General features: G+C 37.4%; 1 protein-coding gene across 1 annotated transcript; it reads right to left on the reverse strand.

Annotated features, from left to right (window-relative positions):
* Window positions 1-1,505: 1,505 nt before the first annotated feature.
* LOC131859519 (peptidyl-prolyl cis-trans isomerase CYP40-like) lies at window positions 1,506-19,440 on the reverse strand. Its single transcript, XM_059213381.1, has 3 exons — window positions 19,285-19,440; window positions 19,126-19,191; window positions 1,506-1,808 (listed from the first exon to the last, which is right to left on the reverse strand). The coding sequence occupies exons 1-3, from the start codon at window positions 19,438-19,440 to the stop codon at window positions 1,506-1,508; spliced, it is 525 nt and encodes a 174-aa protein (XP_059069364.1).
* Between the last annotated feature and the right edge of the window lie 753 nt (window positions 19,441-20,193).

The following is a 20,193-nucleotide window of genomic DNA, read 5'->3' on the forward strand; positions in this document are numbered from 1 at the left end:
GCCAAATAATCCATAAGGGATTATCTTCTTCAAATTGAATTTTTGGTTACTGGGTTTACTTTCAAATAGTCAAAAAAATAGATTGATTATGTGCAGTGAAATGGTTGTTATATTGGCCTCCCTTGCAAGCACTTTATACTTAGCCGTTGCAAAGCAAAGCCCTTATGGTCAGGTATCCACGGCTAGAAATGAGGATTCTCTGGCAATCGGTTCATTACATGGTGGATTCGAGTTCTGTAGCATGCAAAGCTTTGATTTCATTCTCTGCCAACACAATCCGCTCGTTCCATGGCGGATTCAGCATCCCAAACCTTCAGATATCCATTTCATGAACAAAGTGTGAGGAAATTAATGAGACTATTGTTGAATGTAAAAGCATTGATGATATCCCTTCTACCATATTCATAGTTAATGGCCATAACTTATTTCTAACATCAAATTTGGCACACTTACATCTGTGAAGTAAAGCTCCATGAGCTCCATGTATCCATGATGGTCTAAATAATTGCAGTGAAATATGCTCCACAGATTATCTACGAATACCTGTCAAAATCACTATACACCTACAAAGGTGGCAGTAACCTATCATAGTAACCTATCAGTAGATTTTATTGGACAATACCTAAAAAATAAATCTGTTTGATCTTTTTCCAAAACCTCTAATCCAAAATTACGCTTTCATCTTCAAGTAAATTGCATTTCCACCTTTGACAAGATCATAGAAAAATGATAACCCTGAAAAAATCCTCATTGCCAAAGGCTCACTAAAAATTTAGACATAAAATCATAAATAATTCAATAATAATTATAGAATAAAACTAGAAATTAATGTGTTGTTAGTGATGGGTCACTCACATAAAGTATATATAAGCCACAATGGCATTCAATTTATATAGCATTTGTGATACTAAAAATATATTTGTTTTTTGGAAACACAAAAATAACACCTAGAATAATCCAAAACATAAATATATCTCTTTAGGGGAGCCTATAGAGGTTATTTTTCACAAACTCATTCAAGAAAACATGGCCACTTTTTCTAAGACCCAACTATTCAACTAGTCAAAACAAAAGCTTGCTTTGGAAAAGGATAATGAGTAATATGAGTATCAGTGAATTAAAAGAAACATAGTAAGAAAATGTATTGATCTTAATAATAATATCCAAGATTTTATTGATAAGGGTGAAATGGAGATTGAAGGGAATCCCTGCACACTACCTAATGAGAAATTAGGTATCTACTAAGATCTGATGATACCTCATAATTCTAGGACCCATAATATAAGGGGCAAAACTCTAATGAAAAGATCAATAACTTTCAATGCTTAAATTTGGAAAATTCTACACTTGACACCTAAAATTAATAGCCTAGAACTACTATTCTTCCAAAAGATCCAAAATCAATCAAATAAAAAAGGAAAATTTTTCAAGAAATTGTTACACTTAATTCAGGGTTTAAGGGGCAAGATTACAAAACATAAGGCAAAAAAAAGAATGTAAAGTTGCTAAACCACCTTGAAGTGCTCATTTCCAAAACTTTTAGCAGAGTCCACTACAGATATCCACCATGATAGCTCTTCATGTTTCACATCCAAATCACATGGCCAATCTAGATATATGTCTCCATCTTTAAAGAAGTTAACAACACCATCATCCTCACCTTCTGGTATCTCTCCACAGTTTGCAATTATGATATCAATCGTGGGACAATCATTGTCACCAGTAGAAATGTGCTCAATTTCCCTTATAACTCCCTTTCCTTTTATTACTTTTCCAAATACCACATGCTTTCCATCTAGATGGGAGGTCTATATTCAACAAAGAGAACATTTCTTTAAGACATTCTATCAAATAGTTCAGGTGCCTTGTATATGCTTCCATAATTACATATACACATAATTGAACATTTTAAACTATAATATTTAGTAAAATATTGAGGAGGATATTTATCGAGCCTACTCTATATTAAGGTGCGTAGGGATTATCATTGGAGCACATTAGCTAAAGTAGTTGGTACTACATTGTTATCAGCTAAAGTAGTCGGTACTACATTGTTATCATTATTATTATTTTATTATCTTTTTTGTTATAACATTACTATTAGGTTTTGTGTTTTCACTTCGCTATTAGTAATCATATCACCTGTATCATTGTCTATATGCCTATTAACAATTATCATGTGCATCATATCTAAATATTATATTTTTTATTATATCATTGTGTATCATCCAAATGTACCTATCCAAAATCACCCAAGAATCATTAACATTATCTAAACAGAAAATTAGCGCATCTTGTAAAGTATTACTTGCAACATTGGCTTCCTTACTGTCACGTTGATTTTTGTCTCCTTGTTTGTTTTTTTGAGACCAACAATCTTTCTTTAAATGTCCTATCTTTTCATAGTACCAGCAATCCTTTCTTCCTCTATATTGAGAGTGTCCTTTCTTTGACTTCCCACATAACTTCTCATGATTTCCTATGTTTTTTCTTCTTTCCTTTGGTCTTTCCCTATTCTCTACTTTCAAAGAAATACTTGATGATGTTGAAGTCTCACCTGTGCTTTTCTATTGTATTTCCTCTCTTAGGATAACACCAACAAAATCATCAAATTTCAAAGTGCTTGTACCAGAGATAGAGTTACTTACAATCATATCCAAGCTATTCCAACTTTTTGGCAAAGAACATAAAATTAAGAGAGCCCTAACCTCTTCATCAAAGTTGACATTTACAAAAGTCAATTGGTTGGTAACTATATTAAATATATTTAAATCATCTTCACTACAAATCCTTCATCGCTCATTTTCATATTAAACAAATGCTTCATAAGAAATACCTTATTCAAAGCTAAGGGTTTCTCATACAATTTAGCCAGTGCTATCAACATGGATTCAATTGTTGTTGCTTTTGATATATTGAATACTACAAATGGTGCAAGGCACTTGCTGAATGGTCTTTAGTTCCTTTATGTCCAAAATCTCTCAATCTTCATCTGACATCATAGTAGGCTTCTTTGTCTTTCCTTGCAATGGCTGCCACAGATCCTTTTAATATAGGTAATCCTCCATCTACATTTTCCATAATTGATAATTCTGGTTGTTGAACTTCTTGACCTTGAATTTAGTTTCTTCCATTTCTCCTACTCAAATCTGAAAGTCCCTACCAATTTACAAAAATACACAGCTCTGGTACCAATTGTTAGGGTTTAGGTAGATCCAGAGGAAATACAAATGAACAATTATATGTAGATTCAAATACACAAAAATGAAGAATAATACACAACACAAATAACACAGAGATTTAATGTGGTTCACCTAAGGTGGGATACATCCACAGAACATAGTTGTTCAACCTTTTCTTATTATCTAGTAAAAAATAATACGACACCATTACAAAGCCTTTTTCATTCCAGGCACTTATAACATGCAATTTTTAGGGCAACCTACAAAGTCAACTTTTTAGAGGTTTTTCCAAAGTCATTTTTTTCAAAAAATAACTAACACCAAAAAATAACATCACGGATGTTTAGTATTTGCATGATTAGTCATCACATACCAACAACCCTCTTACCAATCTCCAACTTGAGTGTAAGCATGCGTGATGATGTTCAAACTATAACAAAAAATTTTTAAAGCCTTTCCAACAATCCCATTTTTAACATTACCAACTACCAATGGAATTCCTCAAACCACATTAAATCAACCATTTTTTCAAATAGGTCACTTGTCTTCTCTAGGTTTTTTACAATCTGCATATAAGCTAAGTGTGTGGAGAGAGAATTAACTTAATCCAACTCTTCTGGGAGTAGAAATTGCCTAAGTATGAACAATACACAATTAAAATTTACATTAACATATTTTTCTTGAAGGTTATAAAGACAGACATAGAACACATGGACCGTTTAACAAAAGCCTCAAAGAAAAGTAGATGACAACACACAAGCAGTTAATCCACCTAAATGAATTATTTTCAGTTGTAGGAGTGGAAAAGTAAAGTAGTGATCATGAGAAAGTATACTTAGCTCTAAAATATTTCTCAAGCAAGCAATAAAACCCGCCTTTCTTTTAGTCTAATACTTGCACATGCTTTATATCTAAAAATAGTCGGAAAATGCTAAGAAAATTGTGGATAACCTATGTACCCTTTGAATTCCTTGAGACCATGTTTTCTTTAGAGAATTTGTCACCCTTCCAAGTTTCATGTCTTCATGCTCTCACTTTGACTCCTATCCACATCCCATACTTAAACTCTCCTCTCTCTAGGTACCATCTCTACCCAAATGCCTTTCTATCCTCCATCTTCTCCTCTACCACACAACCTCTAGTTTGCCCATACTCTTTTCATCCTAAATAAAAAATAAATTGGAAGTATGAGAGTAATAAAAGACAATTATACGTTATTTTAAAAAACTAAATACAAAAAGGATAAGTACTTAGTTTGAGGTCTAGTGAAAAATATAAGATTTGATATATTGCTAAATTTTAGATGCCTTGGCCCTAGAAATGTATAGTCTCTAATTGCACTTTGCCTCACGATGGGAGAGTTTTGTTTGCATTGAGGGTAGAAGTTGTGGATCTAGATTAGATCCATGCTCAGATGTATATTCAAAAATTCTGAATGTTGAGAGAGGATAAAGCATTAATAAGAATTCAAAGATCATCCATTTTTTAAGTTGTCTTAGTCATTTGTAACAGTCAAATAAATGATGGATCATGGAATTGCTAGCTGAATTCATTCAAATTTTACACCCACCTCTATATTTGTGTTGAGAGAGGATAAAGCTTTAATAAGTGTAGTCACATAAATCTGTCCATTTTAATTAAATGAATATTCTCTATTTATTTGATTAAAAATCCATTAGCCATCAGTTAATTAAATTAATATTTAATTAATTCATCTTCAAACATTCTCCTATTAATTAAATAAATTATTCAATTTATTTTAATTCATTCATTAAACCAAATTCAAATCAATTAAATGAATAAATCATATTTATTTCATTTAATCCCCTATTCCTCTTTTAAATAAATTAAATAAAACATTTATTTAAGTCATTTATTCCCCCCCCACCCCCCCAACTTGCATTTTCCTACAAATGCAACTTGCACACATTTATTAAAATAAATGAATTTTTATTTTAATAAAATCCTATTTTCCCTCACCCACCAAACCCACTTGCAAATCTAATCCCCTTCTAGATTCTTCTAACCCCTTCCTAATTAGCCTAATCCATTCCCTAATTATTGTCACATTCATAAGCAACTTGGAATCACTTCTCAAAGACTTCAAAGTCTTTGAAAAGTATTTAATGCTTTGTGTGTTCAACAATTTAACCTCCAAAATCTTCCAAAACCACTAATGGCTCTTACATGACCATTTATGGCTTTTACATAACCATTTATGGTTATTTCAACTTGCACTCATGTGTCTCCTCAAGCATTTATTGCTTTGACCATGGTTATCCCTTTTGCCTTTGCACAAGAGTTTATCCATTCGATAAAAGCTTTATTCTTTGAATAAAGAATTTATTCATTCAACTAACCTTGACCCTAACCCCCAAGTTAACTCTCAGGTCATGCCAAACATTTAATGCTTATTCCCTCTCCTCTCAACCTATCTCACATTGACACTTGTCATCCTAGGATTGGGTTGAAAGCCCTCACATGGATCTCAAATCATTCACTCTTGACCCTTGTTGAGATTACTCAATCTCAACCATCCATTGCTCCATTTTTCCTATAAATAGAGCCCATTTCTTCATAATCCAGATCCTGAAAACTTGCATGCATTTAATCTATAGTGAATTTTAGAGAGCATATAATTGTCATTTTGGTTTAAAACAAATCATGTTATCATCTATAGCATCTAGTATCAACGTTTCATTCATATTTAGAGAAAATATTTTAATCTTGAATCTCCATAAGCATCCATAGTGCAAAAAGCTGCTGAGAGCTACACTATTTTGGAACTTGGAGAGGAGAGTTACAAGGAAGGAGAAACTACCAGCATGGTAGAGAGAATTTGGAGGAGCTTAGTTGCTTTTTGTAGATTCCTTAAGCTTTCTTTTTGTTTAGTAGTGTCTTTCTTGATATGCTTGCTTAGGATAGTTTTTAATTTATGATTTCCTAACATCTAATAATCAACTTCTTGTTGTTTCTTGTTCAGGTGTTTGTTTATCCTAACCTTGTCCTTTTTGCAGAGCATCATTTGGTGAACCCGACGTGAATCCAAGCACCCAAAAACTTAAAAAAAAAAAACCAACTAACATGTTTGAATGTTGAAATTGACACATGGGTCACGCTTTAGCACTTTTGATCGTGTTGTAGCGCTATTGCAACTTGTTATTCTAGCACTATTGTTTTTACAATAGCGCTATTGTTTTTACAATAGCGCTATTGTCTCAAGTTTAGCGCTATTGTGCTGGTTTTAGTGCTTTTGTGCTTATTTCAGCACTTTTGAGTTTGTTCTAGCGTGTTTGTATTCACTATCAAATTCTTCTTTTAGCGCTTTTGTTTCTGTAAAAACATGTTTTTGGTTAACTAGTGCTTCTGTTTTCACACAGACTAGCGCTATTGTAATAGAAAATTATAAGGAAGGCCTTGTAACCAAAAATTTGATTTGTTTTAGGCTTGTGGAAGCCCCCCCTTAGGTGTGGATTTTACTAACTATTTGCTTTTTGTGCAGGTCTAAAACTCACTTCCTTAGAATCAAAATTTTGTTTTTAGTGTTTTAAAAATTGAACAAAACAAATTTGTTTTCTTGCAAGATTAGGATCATTTGCATTTGGTGCTCTAAAAATTGAACAAAACAAATTTACTTCCTTGCAAGTTAGGTTCATTTTATTTTGGTGCTTAAAACAAGACAAGACAAAGTTGTTTCTTGCGTCAAACTAAAATTTACAATCCACACTTCAAAATTTTGATGCAAATAAAATTCACAATCAACTTGTCTCAATTTTTTTTGCAAAAGCTATTTACTTCAAGCAAACCTGCTTTTTATTAAGTTGACTAGGATTTCATTTTCCTAGTTACTTAAACATATTGCCTTTGAAGTTAAAAAGAACATCATGGTTGTTGGAGCAACATCTCCAATTAGATAGAAAATCATTGCAATGACAAGTTAAAAAGAACAAGTGTTTTTCATGATTGGCACACTTGTGCAAAAGGTTGGTCGAGTGGTCTTACTTCTAACACACACTATCCTCTCCCTTGGATTTTGTGGTCCTAGGTGCAAGAGAAAAGTGTTAGTAACACTCAAAATTTTTATCTTTTTAAGAGAGGCCTGCCAAGAGACACATCACTCTTGGGAACGACCTCACGCAGTAAATCCTTCGAGCTGCTATAGAAATCAGGTGAGAGCGAAAGTTGTAGCCTTGGGTATAGCTGTTCCTACAGTGTAACTTGTCGAAAGGACAAATGGGCCCCACCAAAAGTTACAAGGCTCTTAAGTGAGTCACTGCAGAATGATCTTATGTCCAAAGACATCGAAAATTACTAAACACCTTTAAGTAGTAGCCCACCCGTTTTATTGATTGAGGATATTTGTGATATAATTCAGTGCAAGAGCATAGATGGTTTTTCTCCCAAGATACTCACCATACATATTTCCTTGAGTAGAAACATAGCTTTTTGAAAAGTCACTTGTGGCTTGATGAAAGTGATGACTCCCCCATCATAGGGATCATCTATTTGTTATGCTCGTACAAGACTTAGTATATCACATCCTTACCTACCATGGCGGGATTCATAAGGTATGTAGTACAAAAGTCGAAGAAATAACAAGATGTGGGTTGAATTTATCACAACTAGCCATTTGACCTTAGGGATACAAAGTGTTTGAAGTGTTTTCGTTTTAGTCAAGACCAAGTGCAAATTGAGCCAACTTCAGGCTTTGGAAAGAAAAACACCTAAAATACACTTAAAGGAAAGGGTCATAAAAAGTCCAAGGATTGGGTTGATCTAGACCCATACTCATTTGTGCCTTTTAGGCAACATTCTTGTGTTTGTGTGCTTTCTTTGTTTTCTTGTTAAAGAAACATCATAAAATCCAAAAATCAAAACAAGTATTCATCCAACCAAACATTTTTCAAAACAACCAAAAAGATCAAAAACAAAGAAAAGTATCAAATTTTATGACCATTCTTCACATCTTGAGAAAGAAGAATCTTCATCAAAACATCAACTTGAAAAGAAGACCATTGAGCTCAAATGCTTTGATCAAAAGGAGGAAATTCTTTTATCTAATAGACAAATCTTTGTCTCTCATAGAGTTTTTCTACGTCACATGTGTCTCCACCTTCAAGGCAAATCAAATGAATTTGATCTAGAGTCATTGAACCGTAGAGCTTTTTATGCAATATAGAGCTTTGAGTTATCACAAAAACCAAGGAGGCAAGATCAATCCCAACTTCTTCCCAAACATTTATATCACATACAACGTAGCTCGAGAAATGCCACCAATGCTCGAAAGGGAAGAGGTAGAATTTGTTCCATTTGTGACACAAAGCTTTTATTGAAGTTAAAACATCTCATCCATTCCCACATTCACTTCATCATCAATCTGTTTCAGCTCTCAAAAACATTAAGAGGTTCTTGTCCTAAGTTCTCTTTTGGATATTGCTTGAATCAAACACAAATAACTTTTAGATTGTTTCTACATCTAGGATAAGCTCATCCTAAGAGACATACCTATGTAGGTTAAAACTAGCTTATGAGTGAATCCTCTCATTACTAGGTAGTTAAATCTATAAGACATCTCAGATTTCTCTAAACCTTATCACATCAAACCTCATCAAAAACAAACAAGCAATTCAACGAAGAAAACTTTGGTAATATCTGCCTTTAAGTGCTAGAGATCTACATGCAAAACAACACACCAACCATCAATCTTTCATTTCATCAAAAAACTCATCATCATTTTCACCCAACTTCAACAAAAACTCATAAACAAAATGGCTCATACCCGATCACAGTAAAGGCAACGAGAAATAGAAATTGAAGAAGAAGAGGAGGAAAATATCAATGAATTTCAAGAAGCACTTGGAGGATATGCGAATGACGAAAACCCAAGTACTCCTACTCCTGCAACAATAGAAAGGGCTCAGCACAACCCTCTCTTTAACAGACTGTTTGATGAAATACTCAGGAGAAATGTGGATGCTCACTTTTTAAAGCTTGCTCAAGAAGGAGCCAAACTCCCCTCTGACTTTGATCTTGCACAACTAAGACAAGCATCAGAACGACAAAGTCACCATGAAGAAGAAAGAGGTAGAGATCCCATCAGATATAACATCCCTCGAGGTAACCCACCACCTCCTCCTCCAAATGAAATAGAGATGTTGCAGCAACAAGTTGAAAATCTCGCCCAACAACTTCATAGTGGTGTGAAGACTAATCAATTTTCACTCAATGACATTTTTCCCTATCCCTTTGATAGGAATATTTATATACCACCTTTTCCATGAGGATTCGAAACACCCAAATTTGAAAAGTATAGAGGAAAGGGAGATCCTTGCGATCATGTCAGAGAATTCCATTTAGCTTGCCTCAAAGTGGCATACGAGGACACATACCTAATGTGACTTTTTCCCCAAAGCTTGGGAGGAACAACCACATCATGGTTTTCCTGACTACCAGGTGGCATTAGGACCTTTGAAGAGATAGTTCAGAAGTTATTGGCACATTACTCTCATAACATTGAACGTGATATCACCATGGCTAATCTATGTAACACTAAACAAAAACCAGGTGAACTATTCTCAATATTCCTGCAACGATGGCATCAAATGTCTAGCAGACGTTCTCTTCAGTTACCTAAACAAGAACTAGTGGAAATATTTATTTCCAACTTAAACAAAGAAATGGAATTTCACCTGGATGTCAAAGACACAGACTCTTTCAATGACATGATCACCAAAGGATTAAAATGTGAACGAGCTCTCATCAAGAAAGGACTTATCAAAATCTATAATGAACCAAAGGATGGTCCTCGCCCACACTTCAATAGTGACAAACCAAGCTTCTGGAACAAAAACAAAAACGTCATCAACGACGGGGTTGTGGATGCAAGAACTATCAAAAGTGCACAACCTGTAGTTCGATTTGTAGGACAGAATCCCCCACCTCAGACTAACACAGTTGCTCCTCCAAATCAAGGCCGCATTAAATCTCACACTAAACCCTGACCTCGTCAACAAAAACAAAAGCGAACATACACTCCCTTAGGGGAACCCATCGAAATAGTATTACAACAATTGGTTTCTCAAAATCTGGTAACCCTACCCAAAACATCAAACTATGAACCTCAAGTCAAACCTGCATGGTGGAGGGATACTAAACATTGTGATTTCCATCAAGGGAGAGGACACAAGACAAGCAATTGTCATAGATTGAAAGATCTTATTCAGGATCTTATTGACCAAGGTGAAATCAAAATTGAAGGACATGACCCAAAAACAACAAACAATGATCATCTGATGTTCAAAAATCCACTTCCATCACAAGATCAAAGGGGTCCTTCCACTTCCAGGAGAGGTATTGATACCACTGATTATACGCAAGCTGCATATAATTACACTGTAAATCACCTATACGATGCCAGTGAACAAATTGCGACTATAACCATCAAAAATCCCAGCTCCACTTGCAATGTTGTTACACGTCGCAGCAAGATTACTATAAAAGTAGCTCCATAAGGCACCCCATCTATCCCAAAGTAGTATAACCTTGTGGAACAGTTAGACAAAATGCCGGCACTGATATCTATCCTAGAGCTATTGCGCCTATCTCCATCCCATAAAACAATCTTGGATCAAGCTCTCCAAGAGGCGTCAATCCCTGCAAACCTAAATACCAATCAGTTCCAAGCCATGATTGGAAGTCTAAAGTCATCACCTTGTCTCACTTTTTCTAAAAGTGACAACTCTTCCTTCGAGCAACCTCATAACGCTTCACTACACATTGAAGGGTTTATCAACCAACATAGGATCAAGCGACTCTTGATCGATAATGGAGCAGGCCTGAATATTTGTACACTGCAGTTGGTCACAGTTTTGGGATATGCCATTGAATCTATGGATCCTCGCAAGAAAATCACAATCAAAGCCTATGACGATGTAGAGCGTTCATCCAAAGGAGCTATGGTACTACCTATCTGAGTAGGCCCTATGGTGAAGCATATCATCTATCAAGTTCTGGACCTTCCTCTGCCATATAATCTATTGTTAGGAAGACCTTGGATACATGCCATGCAAGCCATTCCATCCACCTACCATCAATGTATCAAGTTCCCACATAACGATGTAGAGATCACAATCCTGGGTGATGCAAATCCCTTTGCATATTGTCATAATATCAGCCATCAACCAGAGATTACCGTTCCTAACAATAGAGAAGCCATCTCCTCCACATCATACATAAGTCCAGCCTCTCTTGCCAGTTCAAACACCACTATACCCAAGCAAGAAAATCTTAAGATGAAGATAATAGAGGAAGGACCTATGGAATACAATTTGAGTCAACTCTTTTGTATGGGACAAATGCCCACTTCTCCTAGAACACATGGAAAACCTCAGCAGTTACTTCAAATACCACTAATCACACTAGCATGTGCTTTGACGCCTTTCATCCTTGGGAAGAGTCAAGAAGAAGAAACCAAAGATGAGGACTTAGCGGAATGGATCTATAAAGATCCCATCACCATTGAGAAGTCGCAAGCTACACTTCCCACGGATCAGTATGGCAAAGGCCTCCTCATTATGCAAAGAATGGGTTACGATGGTCAGAGTGCTTTGGGACCTTGCAAACAAGGAAGACATGAACCACTGCTGCTAGAATTAAAGCCCAAGGATAATATAGGCCTAGGCTTTCAAAAGGAGATCTTTCCTAAGCTTATATTCAAAGGAAAACCCAAAAAACCACTATATCAGCCTATTGCAAAGAGGACACCTTTTATCATAAAAGCAGCATCAAACACCATCGCAACTACCCCACCGAGGCCCAAAATCCCAACACAACCGCCTATAAGACCAATCATCCCACTCATCAAACCAGTGATCCCATCAGCAACAACAATAACATCAATAGCACCATTAGTAGCAACAACTACATCAAAATCCACAGCAGCATCTACAACACTAGTAGTTCCAATAGAAGCAACAGAGTCAACACTACCAATACTCCCCGTATTAGATTCATTGATCCCCATCATCCTTCCCGCAGCACCGATCATTTCATCTACAAAAGTACATCAACCAATCACACCGGCAATGTTTAACACAAAGGACATCCCAGTATGGTATAGTAATCGGATGTTGGAAAGTGATTCAGAGACTGACTCACATGAATATGAATTTGATTCCATCCAGCTTAATACTTCAGATGAGGAAGACACATCACCACCTCCACCTTGCAAAGACATCCCTGTTTATGGAGAAGCATAGATAAAAATGTCTTGGGTTCCTGAGCTGGAAACTTCTTCCATAGACCCTACGTCACATCCTATGCTTGATTTTGACAAGACGAGTACCATCAACGACCTTCACCATAATGTCTTAACCCTCACTGACACATCTAACAAACTTAACCTAATCTATGAACTAATGCCCATTATCCATCCCGAACTCATCGAATGGAACCAACCTAATCCCCCATGTCTTGACCATTTCCAAAACGATGAGGCGATCATTGACTTTTTGGAACTGTGGGATAACATACCAAGTAGGGATCACAAAGCTGGATTCACCATGGAACTAAATAGTGCAGCATACTTCAGGGCAGATGCCAAACCTTTCAGTTGCAAAAATATAACAATAAAACATGGATCTTCCAGTGAAACCACATTGTGGCACTGTTTGATTCAACAAAAGTAAAAAGAAAGAGTGTATCCAACAGTGAAAACCTCTCTAAGGTGCCTAAGGATGAAAGGTTTGAAATTCTTCCATGTAGCACACAACATGAACGATCAACGATTCTCATCGAGGAAACAAAAGAATACAACGTAGGGACTCCTGAAACTCCTCACCACATACATCTAGCATCTCTTCTAACTGCAGAGGAACAACCTAAATTTGTAGAGTTATTTCAAAAGTGTCAGATCAACTTTTCATGGTCATATGCAGACATGCCTGGTCTTGATCCTGATTTAGTCATGCATCACCTCACAGTAGCAGAAGGAGCCAAGCCTGTCAAGCAGAAGCTTTGCAAGATGCATCCTCAGATTGTAGTACTAGTCAAAGCAGAACTCAAGAAACTCCTAGATGTTGGTTTCATTAGACCAATTGATTATGTAGATTGGATATCCAATATTGTGCTTGTCGGCAAGCCAAATGGGGGCATCCATATTTGTATTGACTTTAGAGATCTGAATAAGGCATGTCCTAAGGATGAATTCCCCCTAACAAACATCAACATTATAGTGGACCTAATAGCAAGACATGCCATGCTTTCACTCATGGATGGCTTTTTCGGATACAATCAGATAAAGATCACACCAGAGGATCAACATAAGACAACCTTCACATGTCCATGGGGTACATACTGCTAGAATGTAATGCCTTTTGGTCTCAAGAATGCAGGACCGACCTATCAATGAGCAATGACCACCATCTTCCATGACATGATGCATACTATGATGGAAGATTATGTTGATGACTTACTAGCAAAATCACTCACCAGAGAAGGTCATCTCGACATATTAGATAAAATCTTTGATAGACTAGAACAATATCATGTTCGACTCAACCTAAAGAAAAGTGTCTTTGGAGTAACCTCAGGGAAGCTTCTAGGATACATTGTCTCCAACAAAGGTATTGAGGTTGATCCAACAAAGGTCAAAGCAATCATGGACATGCCACCACCAAAGAACATCAGTCAGTTAAGGACATTACAAGGATGGCTACAATCCATCCGAAGATTCATTGCACAAATGGCAGATAAGTGTCACCCATTCACACACCTGCTACACAAGAACATCCACTTTCAGTGGGATACCAGATGCCAGCAAGCATTCCAGATGCTTAAAGATTATCTCACGAATATGCCATTGTTGATCCCACCAGATCCAAGTAGACCTTTGTTACTCTATATATCAGCAACAAATACAACATTGGGTGTACTATTGGCACAAAATAATGCAGAAGGGAAACAGTGTGCTGTTTACTACATCTCTCATACACTGGTCAGCTATGAACTCAATTATACACCTATTGAGCGAGCTTGCCTAGTAGTAATCTTGGTAGCCACTAAACTCAGGCACTGTCTATTAACACACAAAGTACAACTCATTGCTAAGATCGATCCACTCAAATACTTACTTAGTAAAGCAACATTGACAGACCACTTGGCCAAATGGGTGATGATTCTCAGTGAATTTGAGATTGAGTATGTGGACCGTAAAGCTATCAAAGGTCAAGTTATTGTAGATTAGCTGGCTGATGCACCCCTCATAGGCTATCATCCTCTCATTTCCAATTTTCTAGATGAAGAGTTATTCATGATCACAACAGCACAACCATGGAAACTATACTTTGATGGTTCGTACACTAGGCATGGCTCGGGGCTAGGCATTTTGTTTATCACACCTCAAGGTGACAACATCCCGAAATCTTACAGACTCACATTTCCATGCACCAACAACATAGCAGAGTATGAGGCCTTGATCATAGGACTAGGGCTAGCCATACAATAGAAGTTACAGGAACTACAAGTATATGGCGACTCCCAACTGGTCATTCGACAAGCAATAGATGAATATCAGACCAAGGATGATAAACTCATGCCATACAAGAAAATGGTGGACAAATTAAAGGCCTCATTTACTACTATCACCTTTGAGAAGATACCAAGAGATCAGAATCGAGTTGCTAACGCTATGGCTACCATCGTATCTCTCCTAGATCTTCCACAGAATTCAACACGCAACGAGTTCTTGGTAGAACAACTTTGGATTCCCGCTTATGATATCCCCGAAACCAAGATGATATGTCACCTTATCGGTTCCAAATCCCCATGGTATGGTGAGTTTTACACCTATCTCCGCGATCACACCCTTCCTCCTAACCAATCGAATAACCAACGTTAAACCTTCATTCGCCAAATAGCTCGATATACCATTATTGCTAAAACCCTATACCGACGCAGTCTTGATGGTACTCTCCTTCGATGTCTAGAACAGGATGAGATAACAAAGGCCTTGGAAGAGGTACATGAAGGAATTTGTGGAATGCATGCAAGTGATCTGTCACTAGCCAAGAAACTCCTGCGCACTGGATACTATTGGCCATTTATGGAAAAAGACTCCTACTACTTTGTCAGAAAGTGCAAGAAATGCCAAGTTCATGAAGACCTGATACATGCACCAGCACAAGAATTGCAACCAATCACGACACCATGGCCTTTTTATCAATGGGGCCTTGACCTTGTGGGTAAAATCCATCCATCTTCATCCAATGGCCATAAATTCATTATTACCGCCACCAAATACTTCACAAAGCGAATCAAAGTTGTTCCACTTACCCAAGTTATCGGCAAGAAGATCGCCTCATTCATCCTCAATTACATCATCTGTCGATATGGTGTACCCATGTCCATCATCACAGATAACGGTCTTCCTTTCAAAAATCAGGATGTCCGTGAACTCTGTGAGAAATTTCACATCCAACACTGCTTTTCCACTCCCTATTACCCATAAGGTAATGGTCAGGCCGAAGCATCAAACAAGAACATATTGAGAATCCTAAAGAAGACAGTCAATGATGCCGGTCGTGATTGGCACGTTCAATTGAATCCATCACTATGGGCATATCGAACTAGCATTCGAACCCCTACAGGCATAACTCCCTACTCATTGGTCTATGGTGTAGAAGCTATTTTACCTATTGAGGTTGAGATCCCATCACTACAGGTTTCCTTGCACAATCTCATCGATGATGAAGCATACAGAGTATCTCGTCTCCAAGACTTAGAGCTACTTGATGAGAAATGACAAGCCGCATACAATCACCTCAAGGCCTATCAGTAGCGCATGAGCAAAAGCTATAATCATTGGGTTAGACCTCATACATTTGAGGTAGGTGATCTTGTTCTTCGAGAAAATCCTTGCAACCAACCCAACCGAGAACATCAAGGAAAGTTTGAATCAAATTGGCTGGGTCCATATGTTGTCACTACTATATTTGGGTCCGGGGCATATCAATTGGCTACTTCAGAAGGAGAACCACTAGCAGATCCGATCAACAGCATGCACCTCAAACAGTTTTATACATAAAGTTGCATAGAGCATCAAGCTCCCAATATACTAGCAAAACTACCAAAAACATCTAGAAAAATGTCCTAAAGAAAATACAAAAACATCAAAATAGTAAAGAAAAATCATGCATCCAAACGGTGAACAACCACTCCAGTGGCACCTTGGGTAAGTACGATGGTGAAAACCTGGCAAACAGGTGCCACTTGTAATGGCTATGACTCCATTGTCTTTCAGACTTGTTGTGCTCACATTCATTACATTCACACATCCATCCACCCAAACCATGGCTTGTTATAAATCTACAATCGAGATAGTGCTCCATTCATCTTGCATCCCGCTTTTTCATAAGCATGTCTAAACTGGGGGCAATGCCCTTAATCTCATTTGATGGAAGTGGATTATGCATTATTCTTATGATTCGTTGGGTTCGTCATTCAAAACTATCTCACAAAATACCAAAAACATTCAAAACTATCTCAAAAAATACCAAAAACATTCAAAAGAATCACAAAATCCAAAAACATAATAAAACACAAAAATCAATCAAAAACATGGCAACAACCTGTGCATACTCATCCGAGTGGATACCAAACAACATTGCGACATACTCACACAATGACCACTTATCAATCAAACAAAACAATCAACATCAACACTCAAACCTGTCTTCAACAAGGATGCATCCTTCCTTACCAAAACAAAGACAAAATGACGTTTTCTTTGACAAGAAAATTATGTGTTAAGCTATCAAATACTTGGTTGGTTTATGAGTAATTCATTCATTTATATGTATCAGGTTCCTATAGCATTGTTTGTGTATCTTCTGCAGATTGTTCTGATGAAGTTCTGGGGCATGTACTAATGGTGTCTACGTGGGAAGTTCACTAAGCTACATGATCTTATGAAAAATGCAGTCATAGATCACTACGGCTTGTTGACTACAGTGTGTACCTTGACTATATGAGCATGAACCATTACCAAGGATCCATATTCTTTATTCTTTATGTATATACTGTTTTGTTTGCACGAACAATGCTCCTTCTTTGGTTCCTCCTCATCCAAGTCTCAAGATATGATCAACCCAAGATCAAGGAGGACGATCCAAGTCCTGCATGAACGGAGATGATCCTTGTCTGTTCCGCAAGCAATACTCTGGTCAACTTGACCCATTATATCAATCTATTTGTATTAACTTGCTATATCAAATCATGGAAGAAATACTCTGGTCATCTTGAATCATTATGTCAAGATGCTTGTATTTTCTTACAACATTTTAAAGCTCAATGATGAAAATAGAGCACTATGGATCATCATTTCATCTCATCTGTTTATATGTTGCATTCCTTTGCATATCACCCATCCATTCACTCATTCATATGTAGGATTTGTATGCAAAAGTGAACAAAGTTAAAATGAGCAGCTATGTGCAAATTAAGCTGGTCTTGGATACAATCGCAACCAAGTACTCTGATACATCATCAATGCATCATGCAAAGTCTAAAACACCTTGCATTCATCCATCATGATCATATCATCATCATTACATTTAGTTGCATTTACATCAAGTACATTTCATATCATTTTAGTTGTTTAAAATGCATATAGTTCATTATCATTTATTAAAAATTTATATCATCTCATCATTGCATAATCGGGATATTTAGATTCATTCATATAAATCAATTGTCCCTAATTGTATTAACCATTTACTATGCATTCATTTAGTGCCAGTTATCCATTATCATATTATCATCCTTTATTATCCTTTATCATGTATCGTTGCATACATTCATTTAGTGTTAGTTAAAAAGTGCATTCATTCATCCATTATTAAGTGTCTTATTATGCTCATTTTAGGATTCATTTACATTGCATTCATTATCCTTTTTTAATTGCATTAAGGTGCAGTTATTAAAAAATAAGTTGCATTATTATCACATTATCCTTTTTACTTAATCATATTTAGGCATTTAGAATCATAAAACCATTTGACTCAAACATTGGTTCATACCATTTTATATATCCATTATATGTATGCATTCATTTAGACATCATCATATAAACATTTGCACTTTACATTTGTTTATCCATATTTCATTCATCTAAAAACATCTAGATGCATATCCATACATAAATCATTCATTATTTGCATTAACATCATTGCATATCATTATCTCATCATTATATATAAAATGAAATACAAAATCCTGTCCATATCGATATAAGCATACATCATCATCATGGCATTACATACATAAAACATTACATCAAACAAAACATGCACACATGTATAAACCTGCATTCATAAGTCAATATCCAACATCATAAATCATCGTAAAAACATGCATGTAGGAATCATCTCATCAATGCATACATATACACGTACCCATCTAAGCATAAACTCATAAAAATCACCATCTTGCATAGCATCCATACATATCATCAAAATATGGGATCTCTTCATATATATCATCTCATGTATCAGAGTACAATGAAGTCTACAAAAATTGGCTACCAAGAGCCATCCAAGATACAATCAAAAAAAAAAAATAACAATGATAAAACACATGCATGCAAAATGCTCTCTCAGATGCCACTTTGACTAGATGTTGCACCATCATCGCCACCTACTACCCCACTAGTCCCCACACCATCCTATCTATCTCTCTGTGGAGGCCCCATCAAACGCCTACTAGCTCCTGCACCCCCTGACCTATCTCTCCGTAGAGGACCCATCACACCCCCACTGCTCTGCATCCTCTGGGATCGCTCTGATCTAGCCTATTGCATCTATGAATAGCTCAGTGCTCGCTGACTAGATGGCACCACCTGCTCATATAAACCCCGCCAATAATCAACCTCTCCACTTGATCTCCGTACCTCCCTAGCCAATGCCTCCACAGATGGCCCCTGTCCTTGTACTCCCTCCAAAACCCTCACTCTCTCCTGCAACTAGACCACCCTGTCAACGGCTTGATCTCTCACCCACAACACTATAGTCAACTCTGACTCTCATGCAAATAGTTGCACGTCTCTCACTGCAACCTCTGCCTTTAGATCCTCCACCCGTGTCTCGGCTGCTGTTAATTGAGTATGAAAATGTGCTATCATATGCTCCCGAGGATCACCACCCCCTGTCGCTCCCTCCCCTGTCTCCATAGGTACCTCTTCAGTGGCTCCCTCCCCTCTATCCATTGGTATCTCCCTCTCCATACCTCAGCCACCTAATTTGAATTTGCCTGGCACTAATGGTCCCTATGAAATCCACAATGGTAATCCACCTCTCCCTCTTCGCTGGACCTAACCACCTAAGCCACCTCCTCCACCATCTCCTCCTCCACCACCTCCACCCTCTCCTCCTCCTCCATCACCACCATCCCCCCTCCCTCGCCCACCTATCATCGGTCCTCAACCTCCTCCCCTCCTCCCCTCCTCCATCTCCGTCCCCTCTCCTCGTCAAAATCAGGAATAGGCTCTACTAGATCTGATATCCACAAAATCGGATGAGCTGCCATATATTTTGTATACTCATCTAACACCCCAACATCCACCACCCTCGACCGTATATCCCATGGCCTCGCCTGAAGCTCCTGGAACTCCGCCAATGCCTGATCATATGGAAGTACTGGCCCCCATGCATATCTCTCTTGGACCACTCTGGCATACTCTCCTGATCCCCTCGGCAATCCCTACTGCCATCCAAACTGCCTCAGAACCCTGCCTGGCACCTGTCTCTCTACATCGTAGGAAGTCCGCCCAATGAGGAATCGGGTCATGAATACATACAACAAAGCCTCCGCATCATCCTCCCAAGGCTCACACTCCAGATAAGGTCTCTAGATCACCACATCAAGATCATCCAGTGCCCGCCGCCACCACTCTAACTTCCTCAAGTGGGGCTGACTCATCATGCCGCTATACATGAACATATAAGGCTGATCAATAGCC

The sequence above is a fragment of the Cryptomeria japonica genome, chromosome 2 (genome assembly GCF_030272615.1).
Source record: "Cryptomeria japonica chromosome 2, Sugi_1.0, whole genome shotgun sequence".
Classification (NCBI taxonomy): domain Eukaryota; kingdom Viridiplantae; phylum Streptophyta; class Pinopsida; order Cupressales; family Cupressaceae; genus Cryptomeria; species Cryptomeria japonica.